Here is a 23,340-nt window from a genome sequence, read left to right as displayed (position 1 = left end):
GTACAGGTTTAGCAGGCTCTCAGAAAACATGCCACTGGGAATAGATATACCTTTATGTAGGTTGTGAAAACAACATTTATTTATGAAATTTAATTTAGCTATTTGTAGATGTTTTTGTGCTTTTGGAGGAGGTGGATATGTGTAGTTTGCTGAAAACTGGAAAGATGCCATGTAATACAGTGGGTACAGGTGCATGCCAGATTTGTTTTATAAGATGTGTTGGACTGATAAAGTATCTAATAAATGCTTTGCAGTGATGCAAGGTAAAGTTTTGTGTTGATTTTGTTCTTAAATATGCATGTGTAATTTATGAAAATACCCAGGAAAAAGACCTTGTCTATCCATCTCTATTATTCTTTAGTCTGTTGTGAAGAACTGGGGCTGTAATTTATTTGCAGATTTTTTGCAGATGTCTACTGGCGTGACTTGATTTTGTCCCTTCTCAAATCTATGGAGGGACTTTTTGGAGTAGGAGGAGGTGATTTTTGTGGATTCAGGCCATTATACATAGTTTATCTCAAAATGATTCACTCAGAAAAGAGTCTTCTGTCTCATTGATGTCACTTAGGGAGCACATTTTCTTTCTTGGACAATCTTGCTAGATTTTGAAATATCAATAACTAAAACCAGCAGATTGTAGCTTTTAAAGTGGTTTGGTTTGTTTCTGCCTTATCTGAAGAAAAGTTGCAGAACAGTTTTTAGGCATCAAGGAAAAGGCCTTAGCCAAAACAGTACCCCTAATTGTAGGTGTCTGTAGGAATTGGTGCAAAAGTAGATATTCCAGGAGAAGAAGCTGGTTATTCTGATGTTGTGACAGTTGCACCAGCCACTGTAATAATACAGAGAGGCTGGCACAGAAGATGGTATCATTACACTTAATCTCCTTGGTTTATAGATACCAGAAACTGTGCTTCTTTTTAGTTATGGAGTTCATGTGATTAGTGACAGTGCTGTCTGCATATCTGTTGCAAAAGTAAATGTTGGTAGAATTTGTGGTCCTTGTCCACAGCTGAAGATAATAAAAGGATCTGGTTGCATTTGCCAGTGTGAAACTGAATTATACCTTGAATAATTCATAGGAAATCTGACCTTGGCATCTGACTGGGAGAGGCGAAGAAAGGGATTGTGGTCTGAAATATGATAGTAAGAGTTTTTTAAAATGTGTGGTCTCTCACATCCACAGAAACGAATCCATCCTATCAATTTTTCAAGGCTCTAATTCCTCAGTATGAGTTGAATTGTTCATGTCACTGCATTTGCAGGTAACTTCCTAGGAGGGATGTACAGTACCATTAAAAATAATTCTCCCTCTCTACCCTGCATTTTAAGTACATAAAATGTTGGTTCTGTTTAGTAAGGGAGATGTTATTTTGAACTTGGTTTGGAAATTTCTTACCTTTGAGTAGGAGTAAGACTTTATTTAACCTGATTCAAATACTTCTGTGTTTCTCTCACACAGGGATGATGTGGCTGATGGTCCAGTATTCACTAGAGGCCTCACGTGTCCTCGCAGCCTGGAGAGATACCCAGCACATGAAGATCAGCCTTCCAGTCCCTTCATCCCGAGGCACGATGAGGATTACCGCAGCCGAGATGTTTTCCTGCACCGCTCCGATTACAGTCCGCACTACGGCCGCCGGGAGGAGCTGCCTCCTCGTGCATCTGACAGAGATGGAGACAAACTGAGGAGGTCCCCCTACCCTCTGAGGGCAGAGGAGAGGGGCCGAGAAATGAAGCGCCCACGGTACGAAAAGGATGAGAAGATGCATGGTGTGAGTGCAGAGCATCAGGGTTTCTCATCAGGGACGCGGAACTACCGCAGGCGGAGCCGCAGCCGGAGTAGAAGCCTGAGCCCGTCGTACCTGAATGAAGAATTCCGAGAGCTTGACCGAGCAAGGAGGAAAAGAGAAGAGGAAGAGCGCAGCAGAAACTTGAATCATGATGTTTCAGGCACGGGCTACACGATCCCTGGCTTGACTAACACATTACAGACTTCTGAGCCTCGCTATACATACAGGCCTGAAGAAATCCCACCCATGCCCAAAAAATCTATCTTGAAGAAACGAATAGAGATGGAAGTCGAGTCTGCTGTTCAGGTTTGGTCTCTGTGTGTCTGTCATGTGCTTCTACTTTCCAAAGCAGTTACTTCATGATACAGACTCTTAGTTTGATTTCTGAAATAGGAAAGCCAAATCTTTGTTTCCCTTTCCTTAAGAGGACAGGTATCTTTCTGCAGCGTGGTAAAAGTTTGACATGCATTAGAAACTTTAAATGGTTATGGCATTTAATCAGGAATCATATATACATATACATACACACCCCTATATAAATATATTAAAAAAAATATATATACCCCCCTATATATTTACACACCCTCATATATATATACACATACACACACCTATATATATATGTATAAAACCTGAGACAGAATCAAATGTCTTTGTGGAAATTTAACCCATGACACAGAGATCTGGGCCAGCTTTCAAAGAAAAACTGTCTCTCATAGCACCACAGGCAGTCAGGATATTGATTGAAGCTCTTCTCCTGTGGCAGTGTCTCTTTCTTGTTTCTTTATAGACTTAGAGAACTGCCTAATGCTTCTTCAGTACCTCTGTTTCAAAACAATTTTTAAATTTCCTTACTCTTTTCCCTTTGAGCTATAGGCTGGGATCAGCCCTACTTAATTTGTACCAAACCTGTACCAACTGAGTCTCAAAATTAGAGCAATGGGCAGATAAGTGGCTGTGACTACTGTGATAAAGTGACTTTTTGTGTTTTAACACATCGCTGATTTGCCTGTTTTACTGATCAGTGTTGGTTTGACAGTGACATATTTATCTCGGGAGTGCTCAGATACTGAGCATCCTATTCCATACCTATTACTGGAAATGCTATTTAATACGGCATTAATTATGAAATATCTGAAGAAATGACTGTGAATAACCTCAATGCAGTAGTTTTATCTGACTTAAGATGTTGAAATCCTATGTGACTATGACTAAACTCAGAGCATATCCAAAATGGTGTAACAGGGTTTCAGTTTAAATTTTCAGTTCTTATGCTTGCAAAAAGTTTGAAATACAATTGTGATTTTGTGTGTTCTCTGAGATAAGCATTCATTGTTGGACAGGGCATTCCAGAATCATCGGGCAACTTGGTTTGGAATCTTCTGTGGTCTCTTTCAACTGCATATTGTCTCTTCTAACACTTTTATTCAGCTGTGAACTGAAGGAGAAATGAACACGTTCCTTTGTTCTGTGAGGTGCATAGTAGCTTAGAAGTAAATAGTATCTTCTCTCTTTCAGCCGGAGGGCTTTTCAAGCAGTCCAGCCCCCAGCAAGGATTTTCCTCTTCTTTCTAGTCAGTCTTCTTTGCCCCAGAGCAACAACGTAGCTCCTTTTGCTTCTGAAGTGGAAAACTTTCTCAAAGGGTTTAACCAAGGCTCTCTGGTGGAGGCTTCAGACAAGGAGTTGCACGAAGGTTTGTGTGAGTGGAACCCACTCTCTGGGCCCCCCAAAGACACTCTGATATTTGAGAAGTTTGGAAGCTTCTTAAGTCACAAAGAAAAAGTAGAACCCAAGTCAGAGCCCACCGATCGCCATACTGACTTCCTGCTGCCTCATGAGCGGGCCAGTCAGGATGGCAGTGGTTTCTCCCGAATTCTGGGCATGATGGCTGATTCTGTCAGTGCTCAGGAGAAGAGGAGGCGTAGCTTTCCTGACATTGAGGACGAAGAGAAATTTCTTTATGGCGATGAGGATGAAGAGACCAAAATTGAATCTCTCCCCCTAGAGAAGCCCCCAGTGAGTTGTGGCAATGAGATAATAATACAGAAAATGAGCCCACCTCCTTCTCCTGCTCCAGCTGTCAAGATGGATCCTTTAGAAGAGCCAAACGCAGAGTATGCAAAGATCCACGACTTGCTCAAGACCATTGGGCTTGACATTGGTGTTGCTGAGATTGGCAAGCTGGCTGTTCGTACCCAGGAGCGCCTCCATGGCAAAAAGCCGGCGTCTCGTTCTCCGGATCGCCGCTCCTCGGACGCCCGCAGGCGGGACGCCTGGGAGGTGCGCCGCAGCCGCAGTGACACTCGATCTCCCGAGTCGGGCCAGCAGCGTTCAGCGTCACCTCCGGGCTCCTTCCCACAGCCCAAAGATGCGTCCTCTCTTCACACATCGGACTATGCTAAGGGCAAGCCGGTGGGACAGGAGATACCTCCACACGTGCCAGAACAGCCTGTTCCTTCTGTCTCTCTCATTCCTTCAATTCCACCAACTCCTGCTAGTTTGACACCTACACCTACTTCTGTTTCCCAATACCAAATTCCCAGCTATTCCCACTACACTGCTGCTCAAATGTCCCAAAACTATGCCCCTCCCACAATGGCTCCTCCAGGATATGATGCATATGGGCACTATATGGCATATGCAGCCCCTGGCTGGCCCATGTACCCCCCTGCCCAGCAGCCTAATCCTACGCTACCAGAAGCTCATGGTCTTCTTACGATGGCCATGTCAGCGAACCCCACGCGTCCCAATCTGCGGGTGATTGAGACAGTCTCTCTGGGAAAGGATGTCCCTGATGTTAAAAGAGACGGTTCTGTGCTTGTTCAAGTCCCTACCACTCCTTCTCATTCCAAAGCACCCCTTCGTCTGTCATCACACGCTCTCAAAAATACCACAGAAAGGATGTCGGATGAAAAAAACCGGGCAGCTCAAAAGCAGAAGGTATGTTAGGTATTCTGATACTTCAGATTGTGTTGGATTGCATGATTGGTGGGGTAGAAGTTTTTTCTCTAAAGGTGCACCTTTTTTTTTCTGAGTTGCTTCAGTTTAAAAATAGTTTGACCTAGTTTACTCCTGTTAAATATTCCTAAGCATTTGTCTGTATTATGCAGTGACACCTGTAAAAAATGCATTTTTGAATCTCTCAAAGTTGCATGCCATTGCCTATGGCAGAACAGATGGAATCAAATACAAAGTTGAATTTCTTTGAAGCAGCCAAAATCTTACAGAGAAAACACATGACGGCCACAGTTTGGCTTTATTCTGCTGAGATTTAAGTATTGAAATACCTGAAGATATCTGGGGATATGTAAAAGTCTGAAGGGACAGTGTAAAGAAAATGAAATGGCTTTTTTTACTGATGTTCAGTGGCAGAACAAGAGGCCACTGAAACACAGAAGTCTCCATCTGGACATTCTGCATTGTACAAAATACCTATACAGGTTATACCTGTATTAGACATTCTTTAATACATACTAAAGCATATCATCATTCACCATCACATACAATCTTCCCTCTACATTTATATTAATTCTCTTATGAAAATCACAAAATTAGAAGAATTTAGGGGAAACTTCTTGGAGGCTCTGATACCAGTTCAGGTCATGTGTGTTAGTGTTTTCCTCTTCTAATTATCTTGGTTTGTACAATAATTAGAAAGTAGTGGGGAAGAATGTATTGTAAAATAGGAAATGGTAGTTACACAACTCCCAAAGAACTGGATGATTCCCAAAAGTTTTTTGAGTTTTCAGACTGGTGTCCACTTGGTCTTTGTTAAAATAAGGGCATAGAATTATTTGTCTATGAGGGGACAATTAAAAATCATCTTGTTCCAACCCCACTGCCTTAGACAGGGACACATTCCACTAGACCAGATTGCTCAGAGCCCCATCCAACCTGGCCTTGAAGACTTCAGGACTGGAGTCCACAGTCTCTAGGGCAACCTGTTTCCATGCCTCACCATCCACATTGAAAAGAAATGCTTCCTTTATATCTAGTTTAAATCTACCCTATTTTAGTTTGAAACTGTTGCCACTTTTCCTGTGACTACAGACCTTGGTAAAATATTTGTACCCATTTTTCTTTCAAGCCCCCTTTAGGTATTGAGGCTGCAATAATCATCTTTTATTTTAAGAGCCTTTTCTTCACTTGTATGAAGTGCTATGTCAGCAAATAAGGGAGCTTCCACTTCTTGCAGTAATAATAATTTCTTCAGCTGACACAGCTGAAATTTTATTCTTAATGAAATTTAGTACTTTTGGAAGAGCTCTCTTGGCTAAAGGTGTGTGCTTTTCTCCTGCCCTGACATACCTTGGTAGCTCATCTGTGCATCTTGGTAGCACTTCTAAGGCTTTGTCTGCACTACAGAAATCTTTGTCTAGGGATTAGTCCACTGTTTTTTTGCTGGGATGGTTTGGTGTATAAAAATTTGCATGTTCCACTTGATGCCCCCATGCTGCAAAAAAACTCAGAAGGAGGAAATGGTGCTTTGATGATAAAAAAATAGCATACAAAGCCAAAACAATAATAAAAAAACTTCTTATGTTATTTAAGGTGTAGCTTAACTGTGCCGGTATAACTATTTCAGGAAGGATTCAGGGATCCTGCCAACATTGCTGTTGTAGAAGTGATTATCTAGGGGAGTCAAGATGACTTGTTTGTTAAAGGAGGAGTCTGTAGTAAGCTTTAAGAGCCTTGTGAAGGTAAAAAAGTTGGGATTTGTCTCTTGAATGAAGCTGGGAAAAAAACCTGAAAGAACTTTTTGGGTTTCATTGTAGCATATTGCTTTGTTTCCTTCTATGAGAATCAATGAAAACCAGTGAAAAAAGGATTTGTGAGCTCCTTGTGCCACAGTTTTTACCTTATTGAACAAGAAACAAATTTCATCCTGATGTTTTTTGTCAGATTGAAGCAAAACCTAACTAACAGCTAAAAGGAGCTAGAGTCAAAGCAGAAGGCAAGGTGAAGGGCTGTGTAATCTGATGGAGCATGCTAGCTGTAGAGACTCTGCATGAGTTTTGAACAGTCATTTGTCATTGATCTTAATTAGCCCTGTAGAAGGTAGTCACCTGAGCCTAAGGGCCTTGGGAAGTGTTGCAACAAACAGAGCAGTTTAGAGGAATACACTGCCCAAAAGCAAAAAACATTGCCTACAAACTGGGTTGAAGCATGACCACACAATGCAGTTACTTTCAGATACAGAGGGAGAGGTTTATTTATTGTGTTAAAATACTCAAGAACATTTTGGGAATAGCGAGCAGTGTTCTATGTCTGGAAAGCCGAGGTCTTCCTGTTATTCTTGCAAGACTGTTTAACTTGGGAAGAGAAGAAAATCCAGACACCTTCCAATTTATTTAGGTGATAGAAGAGAGAGAAAAACTGAAGACTGATCGAGAAGCACGGCAGAAGAAGCTCTACTATCTCAAGACTGAATTGGACAGGCTTCGTAAACAGCAAGGTAAAGTGCATTACCACCCTCCCAGCCCCTGCTTCTTTTTTCTCCCCCATTGGGATGTGTCACAAGGCCTGGTATCTAGCAGGAGAAGGAGAACCAAAATAAGAATTGTCCATAATGTATTTTCATGCTCCTGGCAATGCACAACTCTTGAAAAAGCAGTGACCTAGTTACTATATTAAGATCAATTACATCAAAATTTGAGCAGACAGTTGCTCTTGCATCTTCTTGGCTTGATAAGCTATAGGAATTGTACTTTATGCATTTTAGTGCTTCTTTAGAAGAAGTGAGAAATTAGTGACTGAAGATGTTATTGTGCCTTTCAGTTTTTCATGAATCTTATCTGGAGATGGAAAAGTCCTCTCTCAAGAGAGCTGATTTTTTGTGTCTTTAAAACGTGTTTGGTCTGAGTGAATACTTAATTCCCTCACCTTTGGAAAATGATACTTTCAGGTTAGAATAGGCAATTAACTTTTGCTTGTTTTGTCACACAGGGAAATAGTAATTATAAATTGATACTCTGGAGGATTAATGGTAATCCTTATGGAGGCACATCATGCAGATTTAGTTATACTGTACCTGAGAGTAAATTCCATCTTTACAACTTCATAGTGAAGATTTAGCCATAATATTTTGTATTCATATTTTAATTGTTGCTGGAATTATTGTACAGATCTAAAGTCAGTTTTCCTCTTGCATTTCTGACCCTTCTGCTTCCTTGATTGGCTTAGGCGAGATGTTGAGGAAAAAACGTCGTGAGAAGGACGGACACAAAGACCCCTTGTTGGTTGAGGTGAACAGACTACAAGAGAATATTATGAAGGAGATTGCAGAGCTGCATAAAGAATCTGATGCAGCTGACAAGAAGCAGTCTGAGCTTGACAAAGTAGCACAAATCCTGGGGATTAACATATTTGAAAAACCCCGGAAACCGTCTGTGGAAACTAAAGATTCCTCGGAAAAGAACAGCAAGTCAGAAAATGCAAAAGGTGTAGAGAAGACATCTTCCTCCAACAAGGTAAAGTCTTCAAGTTTGTGTGCTAATGGTTTTCTGACTAAGAGAAGAGGGCACTGGGCAGACAGCTGGTCCCAGACATTTGCTAAAGGATCATTTGGTGTCATTTGTTACCACATCTCATACACTGGCTTTGATGGTGCATGCAGGTAGAGTTGATGTATCAGTGTACATAATGTCCCTCAGGTTTTGTGCAGTTCAGCACCACTTACTAATCTTTATCTTGATATTGCTGAGGTGTTGGTTGGCTTGAGCAGTATCATGAGTGTGTATAGCTGTTTGGTCTCAGTACCATGCCAGGAGGACAGACTTCTTTTTTCTCTACAAAATTTCTGTCATGGCCTTTCAGACCACGTTTATAGGAGTGTTTATAGCAGCAAAGCTCTCTGGAAGTTGGGAGCATTGTTGGTCTTCTTACTTGGTAATAATAGCAACAAATCACAAGACTTAAAGGTGATGGTCAGCATAAGATGTTTTTTCTGTACACATGTTCTCTCTTCAGAAGTGTCAGTATGCATCAGTATGGTCTCTCTGATGTGGTCTGTACTACTCTGGGCTGGATGTACCAGCATTCCAGAAGATAGTTTTACTTTGAAAGTAGGAAGGATACTACCATCTGAAAGGTTATGCTTGTATTCAGGAAATCAATTATCCTGCTTTTCAGATGTTTATTCAAATATGTAACAGAAATAGCTAATGTGAAATTGTAGATTAATTTTGTGTAGATCTTAGCATATATATTTTTTGCAGAGAGGAAAATATTAGTAGGATAAGTGATATAAGGAAAACTGAAATGGCACCTCATCAATTTATCTGAAGGGAGGATGTCAAGAGCATGGAGCCAGGCTCTTCTCAGTGGTGCTGAGCAATAAAACAAGAGGCAATGGGCAGAAACTGATGCACAGGAACTTCCAGCTGAATGTGAGGAAGAACTTCTTCACTGTGTGGGTGACTGAGCACTGGGACAGATTGTTCAGAGAGGTTGTGGAGTCTTTCTCACTGGAGATATTCCAGTACCACCTGGACACAATCCTGTCCCGTGTGCTCTGGGATGACCCTGCTTGAGCATGGAGGTTGGGCTGGATGACCCACTGTGGTCCTTTCTAACCTTACTCATTTTGTGATTCTGTATTTTCTCCAAAGCCACTCAAATCTGTTTATCCTGTAAAATTTTCTCTATGCTTTATTGTGGTCTGAGAACTCATTAGGTATCTTTAATTTAAAGACTTGTTTTTGGTTTTTTTTTGTTGTTTCTTGAAACATCTCTGAAGTTTACTGTTCACTTACTTTAATAAATTGTTTGCTTCAGTCACCACTTCATAAAACTTAAGTAGGCAAAAATGTTTGTTAAGTCCTGCATTGCATTAAGTTATATTGTTTTCTTTCCTTGAGATATGGTGTGTGTGAATATACTTCTCATTATTTTAATTTGCATTGTCTCTGTCGCCCAAACCCATAACGACTTGATCCCCTTTTCATAGTTCCTTATTTTAACATGGAAAATTGTGAGTTCTGGACAGGAACATTGAGTATTTTCATACATATGTAGGCACATACGACATGGCCTTCAGCCTGTACAATTCACGTTGTAGTTCTGATTACCTTTTTTTCAGGAAAAGAAGGATGGTGCTGGCCTTTCAACACTGAAATTGGTTGACTCTGCCAACCTGAGGGCAAAAGCTTTTGCCTTTCTGCTTATTTGCAAGGCACCTTGTGGTCCCTTGCTGCTGACCCTGTGTGTCTGTGTGTTGTAGTTACACAGTCAATGCAGAGGTGAAGCCAGTGTCACTGTGCTAAACAGACAGATCACTCTGGCTGGGCTCTAAATAGTAGCAAATTATAAAGGCATCTTTGAGCTGGGGTAATGCACAAACTGGAGTTAAGAGTGGGCTGTCACCTGTCTGTCTGAGAAGTATTGTATTTTTAAAGTTTTGATTGAGACAGTATTTTTATAGGTCTGTGTCTATAAATAACATAAACATTGATGCTTGTGTGACATTGTGAACATCCTTCCATGCACCTCCTGCAGATCATAAGCTGATCTCATTGTTCAAGAGAATGTCTGCTATGTTCTTGCTGACAGAATATGTGCAAATATTCCTGAGGTCTCTTCTTATTCTGCTACCAAGAACCAGATTATATTGGAGTATGGATATCTGTGGGGTGCATAGTGGCCTGGCTGTCTCTTCCTTGTTTAATTTACAGTGCATGTTGTGGAGCGTGGTGTTAAGGAACTTAAAAGTTTTAAGGCAGATATTATTTGAGAATTTTGAATCTGCTTAAATAAATTTGTTCAGTGCCGGTAGTGAATGACTTGGAAATCATGCAACCAACTTGAGTATGCTAAATTAACATGCTGTTCTTTCCAGACTGCCATGCAAAATGATAACATGATGGATTTTATGCCATTGAAAATGTAACTCAGAACTCAAAATACATCTAGTACTATTGTAATCCAAATTACCAGGGCTCATTCATGGTATATTTCAGATAATATTTGTTTTGCTACAAGTTTAGTTTAGTATTAATTTTGGATAGAGTCTTGAAATGTCTGTATATCACTATATGGCGTCTTTCTGTACAGGTCAATGTAAGTACAAACATCACATGTTTAAATCACAAGATCCTTCACCCTTATGTGCTTAGGTAATTAACAAAACAGCATCTTTCTTTTATTATTAAACAGTAAGTTTTCTGGAGAGTTTAGGAACACTCAAATAATCTGATAAAACTGATGGAATTAAATACTTTTAGCCACCTGATTTTTGCTTCCTTTTCCATTCTGCTTTCATCCAAACTACTTTTACAGTAACTTCTGAATGCCTCTTGGGGAACTATTTGAGGTCTTCTGGGCACTGTTTGGCTAGTATGGTAAATTGGAACTATTTTGTGAAACCAATAAAGTGGGAAGGGTGCATGCCACAGGGAATTTGTTCATTTGGTTCCTTGATTACCTGCAACCATCCAGCCATTACATCTGGGACCCTTATTGGAACCTCTTCACTGCAGCCACGCAGCATCTTAGTCGGCAATACCAGCTCTCTGAAACAGTGGAATTAACCTGGGCGCTGAAAAGCAGGTGATATATTTTTTTTGTGTGTATGGCTTCTGCTGGAGGCAGGTTCTGAATTCTAGAGCATTTTGTCTGTCCTGCCTTGTCTTAGAGAAGTGTTTCCTTCTGTTCAATTTAGGAATCAAAAACTACTAATGAAAAATCGAGAGGTAGAAGCCCGAAGCCAGCAGAATCCTCTTCACAGTCCTCCAAACATCCTTTCCAGTTGGCCAATATTTATGAATATTATGATGCAGGGAACCACTGGTGCAAAGACTGCAATACCATCTGCGGGACCATGTTTGACTTTTTCACACACATGCATAATAAGAAACATAGACAGGTATGTTGCAGGCTTCCTTCACTAAGTGCATTTCATATTGCTGTGAATATTAGCACTAAAACATACATCATAGAACTAAATTTACAAGAGAACCTGAAGTAATAACGAACCCAAGAATTAACTTATAAATTCTTTTCCCCTAATGTTGGGCTTGAGCAGTTGTTCAGCTACTGGTGGATTCCAAATAGTATAAATGGGGCCTGTGTTCAGTTTGCTCGGGTTTGCCACTTGTGTTTCACATGTTTACCTGTTCTTTGCAGTCATTTACATTTTACACTTTTCACAGGTTATTTTGTCATTGTAAATTGCAAAGTGGGAGGGAAAAGAGAGGAAAATAAGTTGTTGTAAATATTTGCACGTTGATTTTAATGTTCAGTGCTCTAAAAAAATATTAAAAAGGAAAAAGACAAGTGTACTTGACTTGCTAGTGTAATATATGAGCCTATATACCTCTGTCACTGTGCAAATAGACCCTGGATCCTTACAACAGACCTTGGGCTTCGAAGACCCAGAGCGAGACCAAACAAGAGTCCATAAAACGCATTGATAAGATAACGGTTCCTGCCAAAGGTATGTTGATTTTTATTAACTTGGCTGTCATCCTTCTTTGCCCTCCAGCAAGTCCCACTTGCTCAGAGAAAGGAATTTTCAAAACTTTACCTTGGTATAGGACCACATATAGATAATGTATTATTAAGAAAAAGGCAAATTATTTAGTTTCTTGATGGTTCTTGTGTAAAAGGTCTTGAAGCAAGAGTGTAGGAAAAGTGTGGTTTCTTCTCTTTTTAGAGATTAGTTTTTTATTTTGAATACCAGTTATCTTTCAGTGTAGTTCTGAAATAATTTTTGCAAATATATTAGAATTCAGAGCATGACCACAATAGTTGGCAGTATTTTGGTAGATCTTGCACAGTATTCCACACAGTCTTGTAGCAGACTTTTCCATTCAGTACATTTTTAGCAGAGGTCTCCCTGAAAATTGACCGATGAGTACTTGTTATAGTGCAGATACAGAGAATCTGAGACACATATGGAAGGAGCTGTAACTGAGTTGAAAATTAATATAGATTTAAAATATGAACATCTAAAAGGCCTGCCAGTGATCAACTCATTTTATTAATCTGTTGTATATTTCTGGTAGTGTCCAGTAAAGAAGAATCTGCAGTGTCTTAGATAACTGTAGCAGGTTCTGTAGGCACAAGGACGCAATCTTGCTGAACTTCAACAAAAATATTTGTGTTTGGTTTATAAACCAGGTGTTTAGTATTTAAGCAGACTATACCAGAAAGATGGAAAATAGATCAAGGCTGTAGGAAATGTTAACCTACTTGAATACTCGATTACCTTAATTCAATGAAGAGCACTTAAATCTTGAACCATAATAATAAACTTCTTCACTTTGTATGTTTGTTCCTGGTAGTGGGGGTTCCTATGTAACTGTAAGGAGAGCAGCATTAACTGTTCCAAAAAGAACATTGCTGGAGGTTTTGCTGTTGTTCTTTGACCAACTTTGTTAAGAGCTTGGCATTTATTAGGTTTTGTTTCTCTGATAATTTTCTTTGGCCTTTTCAGGCTCTGAGTTTCTGATTCCCATCACTGGATATTATTGCCAGCTCTGTCATGAATTTTTTGGAGATCAGATCTCAGCAGAGCAGCATGTGAAAAGTCATCCCCACAATGAGAAGTATAAGGTTGGTAACTGATGTACTAGGAAAGAGACATTCCCTACCTTAGCTTCTGCTTGTTCTGTCTCCTTTCCTGAAGAATGACATTTAACTCTTGAAGTATATGTATTTGGTTATCTTCATTACATTCTACTGAGCTATATAAGCAGAACTTCCCACTACACCAGTACATAGAGATATTTTATCTGCATGAAGCTGAAACATGTCTACTGTAAAGTGACAGCACTGCTGCAAGCAGTTTGTAATACCTCAATTTCTTGGTAGGAGAAAGTTCCCTGTTCTCTTAGTGTTGAGATGGCACTTACTGAGCAAGTCAGAATTGTCAGAGAGCTGCATTTATTTATTTATTTTTCATGGAAATGAAAAATGGTGGCTAAAATGTTGCTGTTTATTTCCACAGAAATACATAGATGAAAACCCACTCTATGAAGAGAGGCGAAATCTGGACCGTCAGGCTGGACTGGCTGTGGTTCTGGAGACAGAGCGCAGGCGGCAAAACGAGCTGAAACGGAAACTGATTGAGAAACAGAAGGAAGAGAAGGATGAGAAAACCCCAAAACTAATAAAGAAGGAGGAAGTAAAGAGCATCCCAGAGTCAGGAGAAGGGAATAATGAAACCCAAGGCAAAACAGATTCTTCTGGGCGAAAAATGGGTATTACGGTAAAGCTAAAGAAGGAAGAGAAGGCAGAAGAGAAGAAAGAAGAAAAGAAAGAGGAATTGAAAAAGGAACCACCAAGCCAGACCTCCTTTGGAAAATTCAGCTGGAAAAAGACTGAGAGAGAGGATAAAATGCCAGGAGCTGTTACAAAGGAAGAGAATACAGAAGGAAACAAAGAGGAGAACAAGTGTCAATCTTTGAAATCCCATATAAAGCCCATTGAAATCAAGCTGTCTGGGAAAACTGTTATTCCACACACTAGTCCATGGATACCAGTTGTTTCCACACCGACACCAACAAAAATTCTTCCCAATTTACCAGTCCCCACCATGATTTTCAGGAAGTCTAATACTGCAACAGTTAGTAAACCACCACCTTTGAACACCTTTTTATCCATAAAATCCTCTGGAACTACCACCAAACCACTGCCAGTGGTAAAAGAAACAAATGCAGATCTTCTGCTGCCTCCAGATATCATATCAAAAGCTTTTGGAGGAGAAGAAGTAATTTTAAAAGGCTCAGGGGAGGATTTGAAAGCAGTAGAGAAAAATGAGTCTTCTCAGCCTGCAGATAGACTACCTCCACCAGCAGTCCAGCCAGCAGCTCTCATCCCTGCAGATGAAGTAGCTCCAGGTGTGTCTGAAAGTGAACAGACAATGTTGGCAATGCCTGTGAGACCACCACCACCGTCAACTGCTTTCAGTGAACAAGCAAAAAAGATAGAGAAACGAAATTCTTGCTTGGCCACAGCCAATGCTAAAGATCTCTATGATATTTTCTACAGTAGTGGTGGAAAGGGTTCAGCTGACAGCAAGCTTGCAAGTTCTGCGCTTCCAAATGGAGAAAACCCTAACATAACAAAACCTGCAGATTCATCTGCAACTCACAGAACAAATAGTAGCTCATCCTCATTGAAAGAGGATTCTGAGGCTATGGATTCCTCACAGTGTAATAGTCACATGACAGGGAGTTTGGTTCCTGTTGAAAATCAGGCTGAAATGAACAAGAAGTCACTTCAGCCTCACCTATCAGAAATGTCAGTCACAGAATTACCAGGAAAAAAACCTGTTTCTGGTATCCAGATGCCTGCAGAAATTGGACTTGTTGATACAGGAGGTGGAGAGCAGGCAGGCAGGCTGGAATTCTGTGATCTACAGAAATCTGAGGTCCAAAAGAAGGTTGGACAGGAAGATGGAAATAAAACTCCAGTTACAAACACAAATGTTCCTGGTACCTTGGAGACAGAGACAAAAGACTGGGAAATAAAAGCAGGAAAGCCTAAGCATAGTCTACACACAAAGACTTTGTTACCTGAAACACAGAGCGAAATTAAAAGTTTGGGAAATTCCCATTTGGTGAAGTTAAATGATAACTGTAGAACTCACTTAGAAACTGATAGTCCAGACTTGCTCTGGGGCACTTCCAGAACTAGTAATGGAAAAGAACAGATAGTCACAACTCATTCTTGTTCTGAAAGTAGTTGGGATCTATCAAATACTCCAAATCCAGAAATAAAATCTGGTTCTAATGAGGTTGATGCTTCAGAATTGACAGAGGGACAGACAAAAACTAAAAGTACCTTATTAGAAGCTCAAGAAAAAGTTAAACCTAAACCTTCGGGCCATACGGTGTTAGATAACCAAACCCAGAAGCAGGGCGTTGAACGGTTAGTCAATACCTGCTCAAACATTGCTGAACTCAGATCCAATCTTGAATTAGTAGCTGAAAATGAAAAAAAGTCATTAGGACACACTGGATCTGATGCAAGATTAGATAATTTTCTTTTCAAGAGACCATCAGAGGATGTGAAACACATGAAGACTCCCTCCCAGAAAGCAGAGCTTGAATTGAAAAGCACTGATTTAAATCTGGGAGACAATAAGGTAAAACATGAATGTTTCAGCATCCTTTCAGAAAGACTTTTAAAGGAAAATACAGAAGAAGTAAAAAAAATAGAAACTATTGCGTCCATTAGGCTAGAGTCCAGTAAACTTAAAAAACTGGGCATTGAAAGAACAGTGAATGAAACAGAGATTACTGATTTTACTACATTGACTTCTGATAGTTGTGAAGATAAAATTTGCACACGGATTTCTCAGAAACCTATGCTGCAGCCTGGATCACAGACCTCAAATAGTGACACTACAGAAGTGGTCATGCCAGTTCTAGAAATGCAGGGCATTTCTCCCACGTCTGAGATACTTGTGCAAGTGAAGGGGAGCAAAGGTGGCACTGTTGAAATGCTGTCTCTGAGTTGTGACAGAGGCAGCACAGAAAGTCAGGCTTCTGGGTGCGTGGAAACTTTAATGCCTGGGCTCAAAGAAACACATGGGAAGGTGGGTGGCTCAGGAGGCAAGGGAATGTGCACCATCCAGAGCAAGAAGACTGAGCAAACAGAAGCTCCTGACAGTAGTTTGGAAGCTACAATGAAACCAGGAATTTCTGAAAGCATAGCAGAAAGCCCAGTGGGTTGAAGTAAACCCAGCCAGTCCCAATATTTGAGGAGCCAGAGCTGGGATTATGTATATGGTTTTTGTTTGTTTTTCTTTTTGTTCCAGCTGAGAGTTTTGGGTGTGTTTTGCATTCTGTGGTAGGACTTGACTAAAGTGAAACGTAAATCATCAGAAGGCAGTCACATACTTTATTCTGTACATAATTAATTGTGTAAAATGTTTTTTCATGTGAATTTTGTTGCCAATTTCTTTTCTACACTCTGCTATTAAAATGGAATCTCGTTTATAAAGCGTGTGTCTTCTTTATTTTGGGGGCTTTTGTTCTTTGACCATTCCTGGTCAAAGATTTCCAGCTCACCCAGTTTGTGTCAGTAGCACCGTGAGTAGCCCAGCTGCTGAGACAAACTCAAGAACAGCAATTTAGAACTGAGGAAATGGAGACTTTCAGAAGAACTAAAACCCAAAATTTCTTTGAACTGTAATGCATGGGTTCGATTCCTTTTGTTTTGAAATGCAAGAATGTGTTCAGAGTTGATTTTATTTGTCTGTTTTATCTGTCTCTGTGCTTTGTAATTCCTGTTGTATTACATCTGTACTTAAGGTGTTTCAGTGTATTGTATAAGCACATGTATGGATGGCACATCACTAAGCAAGGGGAGAAAATCTGTCCCGACTGGCTTTTGGAGAAGAAAACCAATCGGTAAGGCTCTGTGGCCTGACACCTGGACCAGACATATTGAGGTCACTTACATGATTTGAAATGGGCTTGCTTTCATTTTATTGTGATCCAGTAACTATTTGTGTTAAATCATTTAGCAGCTGACCAGCTCTGAAGAAGTAGAAGATCAGAACCCTGGTGTCAGGAATTGGACTCGCTTCATGTGATACAGACACATGCATGCCTACCCTGAATGGTCCCTGAACTATTGAGTGTGATGGTTCTCATTTGTATAGCTTGTTAAAGACTAAAGTATTAAATGTATTTCCTTGGATAAATATAACATTTTTATTTGTAAATTGTTTAAAAAATAAACATATGAAGGTCAACAAGGCTTTCTTCTTGATTTTTTTTCCTTAACTCATTAGAAGTGGTTTTTTTCAATTAGTTTCTGACTCCTGTAGTAGTTGATAAAATTGAGAAACTGTAGAGGATGAAGATACTCAACAGTTAGCCTTCTCAGTAAAAACCAGTTTATTCCCAGCTGAAGTCAATGGAAGAACTACTGTCAACATCATCAGTGGAAGTCTGTTTGAAGTCCTGAACCCTGTGTAAAACCAGAGGTGGGGCATCAGGGAGGGACGCCAGCAGAGCTTGAATTTCTGTAATCACTGCCTGCACATGGACCTCTGGAGAAGGCAAAATCACCGTTTGTCTTCGTTTTCCATAACTGTGTGTGAGGAAGGTATGAAATGTTTCTCAGAGTCTTGCAGTGTTTTCATACAAGAAATATAAGAACTGTCTAAGCTGAATTTGGAAATCTAGTATAAGTGATCAAGTCAACAGTAAAAAGATAATTCAGAAGAGAAGAGAGTTTTGAGAAAATCTCTTTGAGCTGGTTTTGTGATGTTAAGCAGTTACTGCATTGAATATAGGAAATCTTTGTTAGTATTGTTGCCCTACTTTCATCAGGTAGCTGATTGACTGTCAAAACCAAAGCAAGCAAGGTTTGACATGCTTTGATAGTTTAAAATGGAGTTGGGCAATGAGTAGAGATTACTTTAATCCCGATTTATAAAAAAGTCCTTTGTAGTTACGTCTTGGTTTTCTCCTGTATTTTTTGTCATATACTTGAGTTTGTTTGTTTACATTTGACAGATAAATTTTTCCCAATGTTTTTCCCAGTTTTTTCAGTAAAGTGCTTGGTTTCTTGTAAATCCACAGAGGAGGAGGGGAATTGATTTTCTTACCTGCCTTATATTGAGAGATATAATTGCAGGGAAGGGAAATATTGAAGGGAAGGCTGAATTTTTTTAGAGTTCTGCACTTTAGATAGTGCTGTTTTGAAGTACATGCTTTCTGGTTAGTTTCCTTCTGCAGATTGGTTTTCATGAAGGTTTCAGTGCATACAGTGGCAAACAGTAATCTGGGCAGTCTCCTTCAGACAACCTTATTTAATGCTGTGTTATCTGTGTGGAACTTAATTTTAAAAATTATTTTTGGGGAAAGGACAATATAATTCTGTTATCCTTGTTCTGTGCTCTGCAGTTGCTTCTACAAGTAGTGGTTGTGGTCAGTGCTGAACGTGGCTGGCCATGAATGGAGAGGAGCTAGTGCCAAGCAAGAACTTTGCAAAGGAGAAACTGGAAGTTGTTACCCCATATGTGTCTAAAGCTTTCCAGAATATGAATTTTCCTGTGGTCCAAATTAAATACCACTTCTCTTCATGCCCTTTAGTCTATCTCTGAGAGCAGGTAGGGCTCTTTACTCCTGGAAGGAAGATTAACTTGGTCTCTTTTGGGGAAGAAGTAAACAGTAATCCTTGAACCTCTGGAATGGCCAAGAACATGATGGGTGGTGTAGGTGATGATAGGCAGATTGGCTGACAGAGGCATTAACACTGTAATTTCATTAAATGGCATGTATTTTTATTTATGTATTTTTTCTTTTCTTCTTTCTTTTTTTTCCTGTTTTTTTTCCCTGTGGTTTCCAGAGGCTTGCAGTAAATGATTTATCCACTGTGCTCGTTCCCTGTGCTGGCAGAGCTGTAGCATAGTGCACTGACTGGGAAGCCTTGTTTCTAGGCTGGCCTTGGACTCTTCCAGATCCTCAGGAGGAGGGGTAAGTTAATGGGGATTTACTTGTCTGTTTGAATGGTGCAATACATTACCTCTCCTTCCTGACATACTTCTCTAAAAACTGCACAAAGCACAAGAAGTTACCTTTTTCCTGGTTTTCAGAAAGCTGATAGGAAGGAAACAAATATCGTTTGAATGTTTCTATCTTTACACTACTTCAAACCAGGCACAAATACCTAGTAAATTTAAAGAACAATGGATTAACTCTTAAATGATTTGATGCTGTAACCTTTAGTTTGTCATGATGTAGGCTAGCACATCCTTTCTCCTGGATGAAGATTGCTGCAAAACCAGGCTTGATTAAGAAGCAGTGGGAGAAGAGAGGTAGAAAAGCTGCAGTCATCCTATCAATCTGTTTTTAGGCCAGGTGGGTTTTTAATTCATCTTCCAGTCTCTTTGAATATACGTTTGGAAAGGAGAAGAAATCTTCAAATGTTTTAGGCAAAACACAGTAAATTTTCCTGGGGTAGTCAGTTGGGTAGGTAAACATTGCTTCTGTCTTGCTGGAATCTTGTCTTTGACTAAGTTTTAACTAAGCAGTAGATAGGCTTTTGGGGGGGTTTTTTGTTTGGTTTAGAATTTTAAATAGCATGTGAGCAGGGAAGAAATGTAGTAACTATCATTTTGTTACTAAATTTTTTTCAAATGTATTTGTGCTCTAGTGCTAAAAAGTATAAGAGATTATACTTTTATATTAGTAGATTAAGATATGAGGTCTCTGCTGTTTGGCAGAATTATCATGCTGTTTCTGGAATCATCATCCCTGGAAGTATTCAAAAGACATTTGGATGTGGCACATGGGTCAGTGGTGAACTGACCCAGTGGTGCTGGGTTAATGGTTGGATTCAAAGATCTTAGAAGTCTTTTCCAATCTTTGTGGGTTTATGATTCCTTAATTTTTGCCAAGGGTGGAAATAAATGCCTAATTCTTATCTAAGAGAAGCTTCACAAAGAACTTAAATTTTTTCATGGAAACAGTAGGGAATGTGGGCAAAGGTCAATTATTTTTTTATCCTGGTAAACCCCAAACAGTTTTTAGAAATACCTATGAAGTAAGTGATGGTAGCAGCAAAAAACCACAACCATCCACCAAGCTAGTGCATCCCATGACAGAACTATATTTCTTTAGTGCAGAGAGCAAGAGAAGCCACCTGAGACAGGTTTTCATGTGGTGCCTGATGTAATACTGTGCTGGTTTATTATTATTATTATGTTCTCTCAGAACATTACAAAAGGTTAAAGGGAGCAAAATCATTCTCTGAGACAGACCTCAGTCCTTTTGTGCCTGCTGGGTTATGTGCAAACAGCCTACGTGCCAGCAGTGTGGGAGTACAAAGCAGCCATAAAATTTATTTTACTTGACTCCTCTGCTTCTGTCTGGCACAAAGAAGAAGAGGGAGATGCAAGTTCTGGTTGCTAGACTACCCTTTCTGTCAGCTATTTTCAGACAATATGGATGTATTCATGTTTGTGACCAACTTGAGCAGAATAGCCCAGCTGCACACTGTTGTATTCTGCCTTAGAGCAGAAATCCAAGGCTCCACAGTTAGGTTCTGGGTTTTGTTTTCTGATCCCACCTCCACCTCTTCTTGGGCTGTCATCTTGTTTGTGATGAGAAGGCTGATTACTGTATGGTAGCAGTTCTAGGCTCTGGTAAAATGAGTCAAGCTGCTGCTACAATTCCCGTGAAGCTGTCCATCAGTGATGGATGCAGAGAGCAGAGCCATTAGAATTGGTTGGGCAGGTGGTGGAGAATAGTTGAACACCTGCAGGAAATAAAAGCTGCATCAGAGCTGCTTGAAGGCAAACAGTATTCCCTTCTCCAGCAGCCTCACTGAAGAATCTTCATTTTACAGATGGTAGAGCACACAAGGTGATGTTTTCAATTCTTAATCAAATACAGTTTTTTTTCAAGAAGCTGCTTTTGTGGGGGAGTTTCAGCCACAACCTAAGTAACACTGAAATACTACAAGCCATTTGTGTTACCACCCTGTTTAATTTCCTTACAAACTTTAGATGAATGTAGAAACAAAATAATGCTTTAGGAGCCGTGGTAGCTGTGGTGGATGAAAAGCCCTGTAATAGCTATCTGGTAAAGAAATTATAGGGATGGTCTTCATATCAGATCTCACATTAAGCTGCATTCATACCCTGTCAGAGATGAAAAAAAACAGGAATTAAATGTAAGTGCCAATAATTAGATGAGAGGAGTCTTGTAGCTAGGCACCTGCAAGATGGGTATTTAGACATGCTTGATTAGTGGGGAAAAAAAAGTCCATTAGCAAAGGAATATCTGTCACTGCATTTTCTCTTAAGAACTGAAGGTTTAATGCAATTAAACCCATTTAATGTGTTGCTTTCCAGGTACTGTTTAAATTTCATGTTCTCTGCTAGTTAGTTTCATGTGTTACATTGCTTCACCAAGGTGAGGCAATGGTTCAAAATCACTGGGTCCCTGTTGTGTCCGAGCTAGGGTTACAAAAGTAATTCACACTTCTCTTGAATGTATTCAGTGGAATGAAGTCATGCAATGGGTTCAGTTTGGCTGGGTGAAAAAAAAATCCCGTATTTGCATTGCTATAGTCCTTCATCATTCACATTTGATCTGTCTGGCATTTGATACAAAATACAGGCACGGACAACCTGCCTCAAGCTGTTACAGTGTCTACAGGAGAGAGATCATCCAAGATCGTAAGTGTAATTACTTCTCCAAGAGTCCAATTTGTGCTTCAGAATACAAGAAAGGCTTACAGGTTGAAGGTTTATTTCAAGTTTGTAAGATGAACCCTTATGCTTTATATGTTTAGCATCCTAGACTAAAGTATCAAATACATGGCTTTTAGTTATCCTACTTCCTACAAATCCCTTCTCCTAGGGAACTGTTTACCTTCACAGTGTTCATTGACAGCTGTTTTTATTTTGTATTGTGCTTGTGTTATGACCCATCCCTGAAAGTGTGGTAAATGAGGTTCCTGTTAACAGTACATCCCTTGGGGTGGGTTAGAGTGAAATGGCATAAAATGACCAGTGTTTATAAATATATATAAACACTGGTCATATAAATAAATATATATTATATAATATATATATTTATAATATATATTTATTATATCATATATATTTATATGATATAATAAATATAATAAATATATATTTATAATGATAATAATAAAACAATTTGGTTTGATTATTATCTGTAGAAATACAACAATACAGATGCATAGAAATAACTTGTAAAAAATGTATGAAGAAAACAAGAGAGAAAGGATAGGTGAAAGCCTCAGAAATAAGTTTGAGGGCACTTTGGGGGTCTCTGTGGTTTATGACATGACAGCTGCCTCTCATCACAGCCTATTTTATGCCCTGTCTTGAGGGATGAACACCTTCAGGCCTGTGTTGGAATGTCCCAGCACCTCCCCAGCTACCCACTTCCAAAGGGTCTTTTTATCACCCTTGTCCCTTATCTGGCTCAAACCCCAGCTGTAGCCCCTCTGCACCTGCGCTGTGATGATGCACATCTCAGCAAGGGCAGCCAAGGGCCTGATTGTTTGAGTCATTGTCCATTAACATTCCAGTCCAGCAGCTTGACAAATTCCTTCCAGACCAGCTGTTTAGCTGTTGAAGGGTTTTGCTGCAGAGGGGAGAGAAACAATTAAAAGGGCCTAAGATTTGGGATTGTAACAGTCAAACCCACCAGATGCTCCAGCAAGTGAGATTTTAGGATGAACATCTTTTGCTGTAACAAGTCTTTCCCTCTTTGTATCTTGATTACTTTCCACAGGAGCTAAGAAAATGTTATCTTGACTTCCCAGACTTCTGGAAACCTGTTCTGAGAAGGTGAGTGCAGATTTGCATGACTGGAATGGTATCTTTTGCTCCTCTCTTTGGAGGGCACATTCTTTTTCTTATTATTACTGTGACTAATCAGTGAAACTTTCTCTGTATTCTTACTGGTTAAACCTGCTGGTCATGGGTATGGCTCTGATTTAAGTTCTTTTGTCAGCATCCAAGAAGACTCTGTATGTGTGGATTCCTTTCTCTTAATTAAATAGTGTTTTTTTTAAAAACAAACATTAAAGTTTTTATGAAATTGTA

The 23,340-nt window shown here is 39.7% G+C and overlaps 1 protein-coding gene across 3 annotated transcripts in view; it reads left to right on the top strand.

Moving 5' to 3' along the window:
* Positions 1–23,340, top strand: part of ZNF318 (zinc finger protein 318) — a 32,623-nt gene extending 9,283 nt beyond the window's left edge. The window contains exons 3-11 of one of the 3 annotated variants that reach the window (XR_012579536.1): positions 1,460–2,096; positions 3,309–4,730; positions 7,146–7,245; positions 7,974–8,260; positions 11,449–11,652; positions 12,123–12,222; positions 13,225–13,343; positions 13,738–17,149; positions 17,266–19,094. Coding sequence is in view for 2 of the 3 variants with exons in the window: in XM_074537325.1 (XP_074393426.1) it covers positions 1,460–2,096; positions 3,309–4,730; positions 7,146–7,245; positions 7,974–8,260; positions 11,449–11,652; positions 12,123–12,222; positions 13,225–13,343; positions 13,738–16,470 (5,602 nt within the window). In the remaining variant the exon portion in view is untranslated. The other 2 variants (XM_074537325.1, XM_074537326.1) reach the window with 2 other exon arrangements.

Source organism: Zonotrichia albicollis, chromosome 3, assembly GCF_047830755.1.
Source record: "Zonotrichia albicollis isolate bZonAlb1 chromosome 3, bZonAlb1.hap1, whole genome shotgun sequence".
NCBI lineage: Eukaryota > Metazoa > Chordata > Aves > Passeriformes > Passerellidae > Zonotrichia > Zonotrichia albicollis.
Note: the sequence above shows the minus strand (reverse complement) of the source record. Positions and strands in the feature narration are given on the sequence as shown.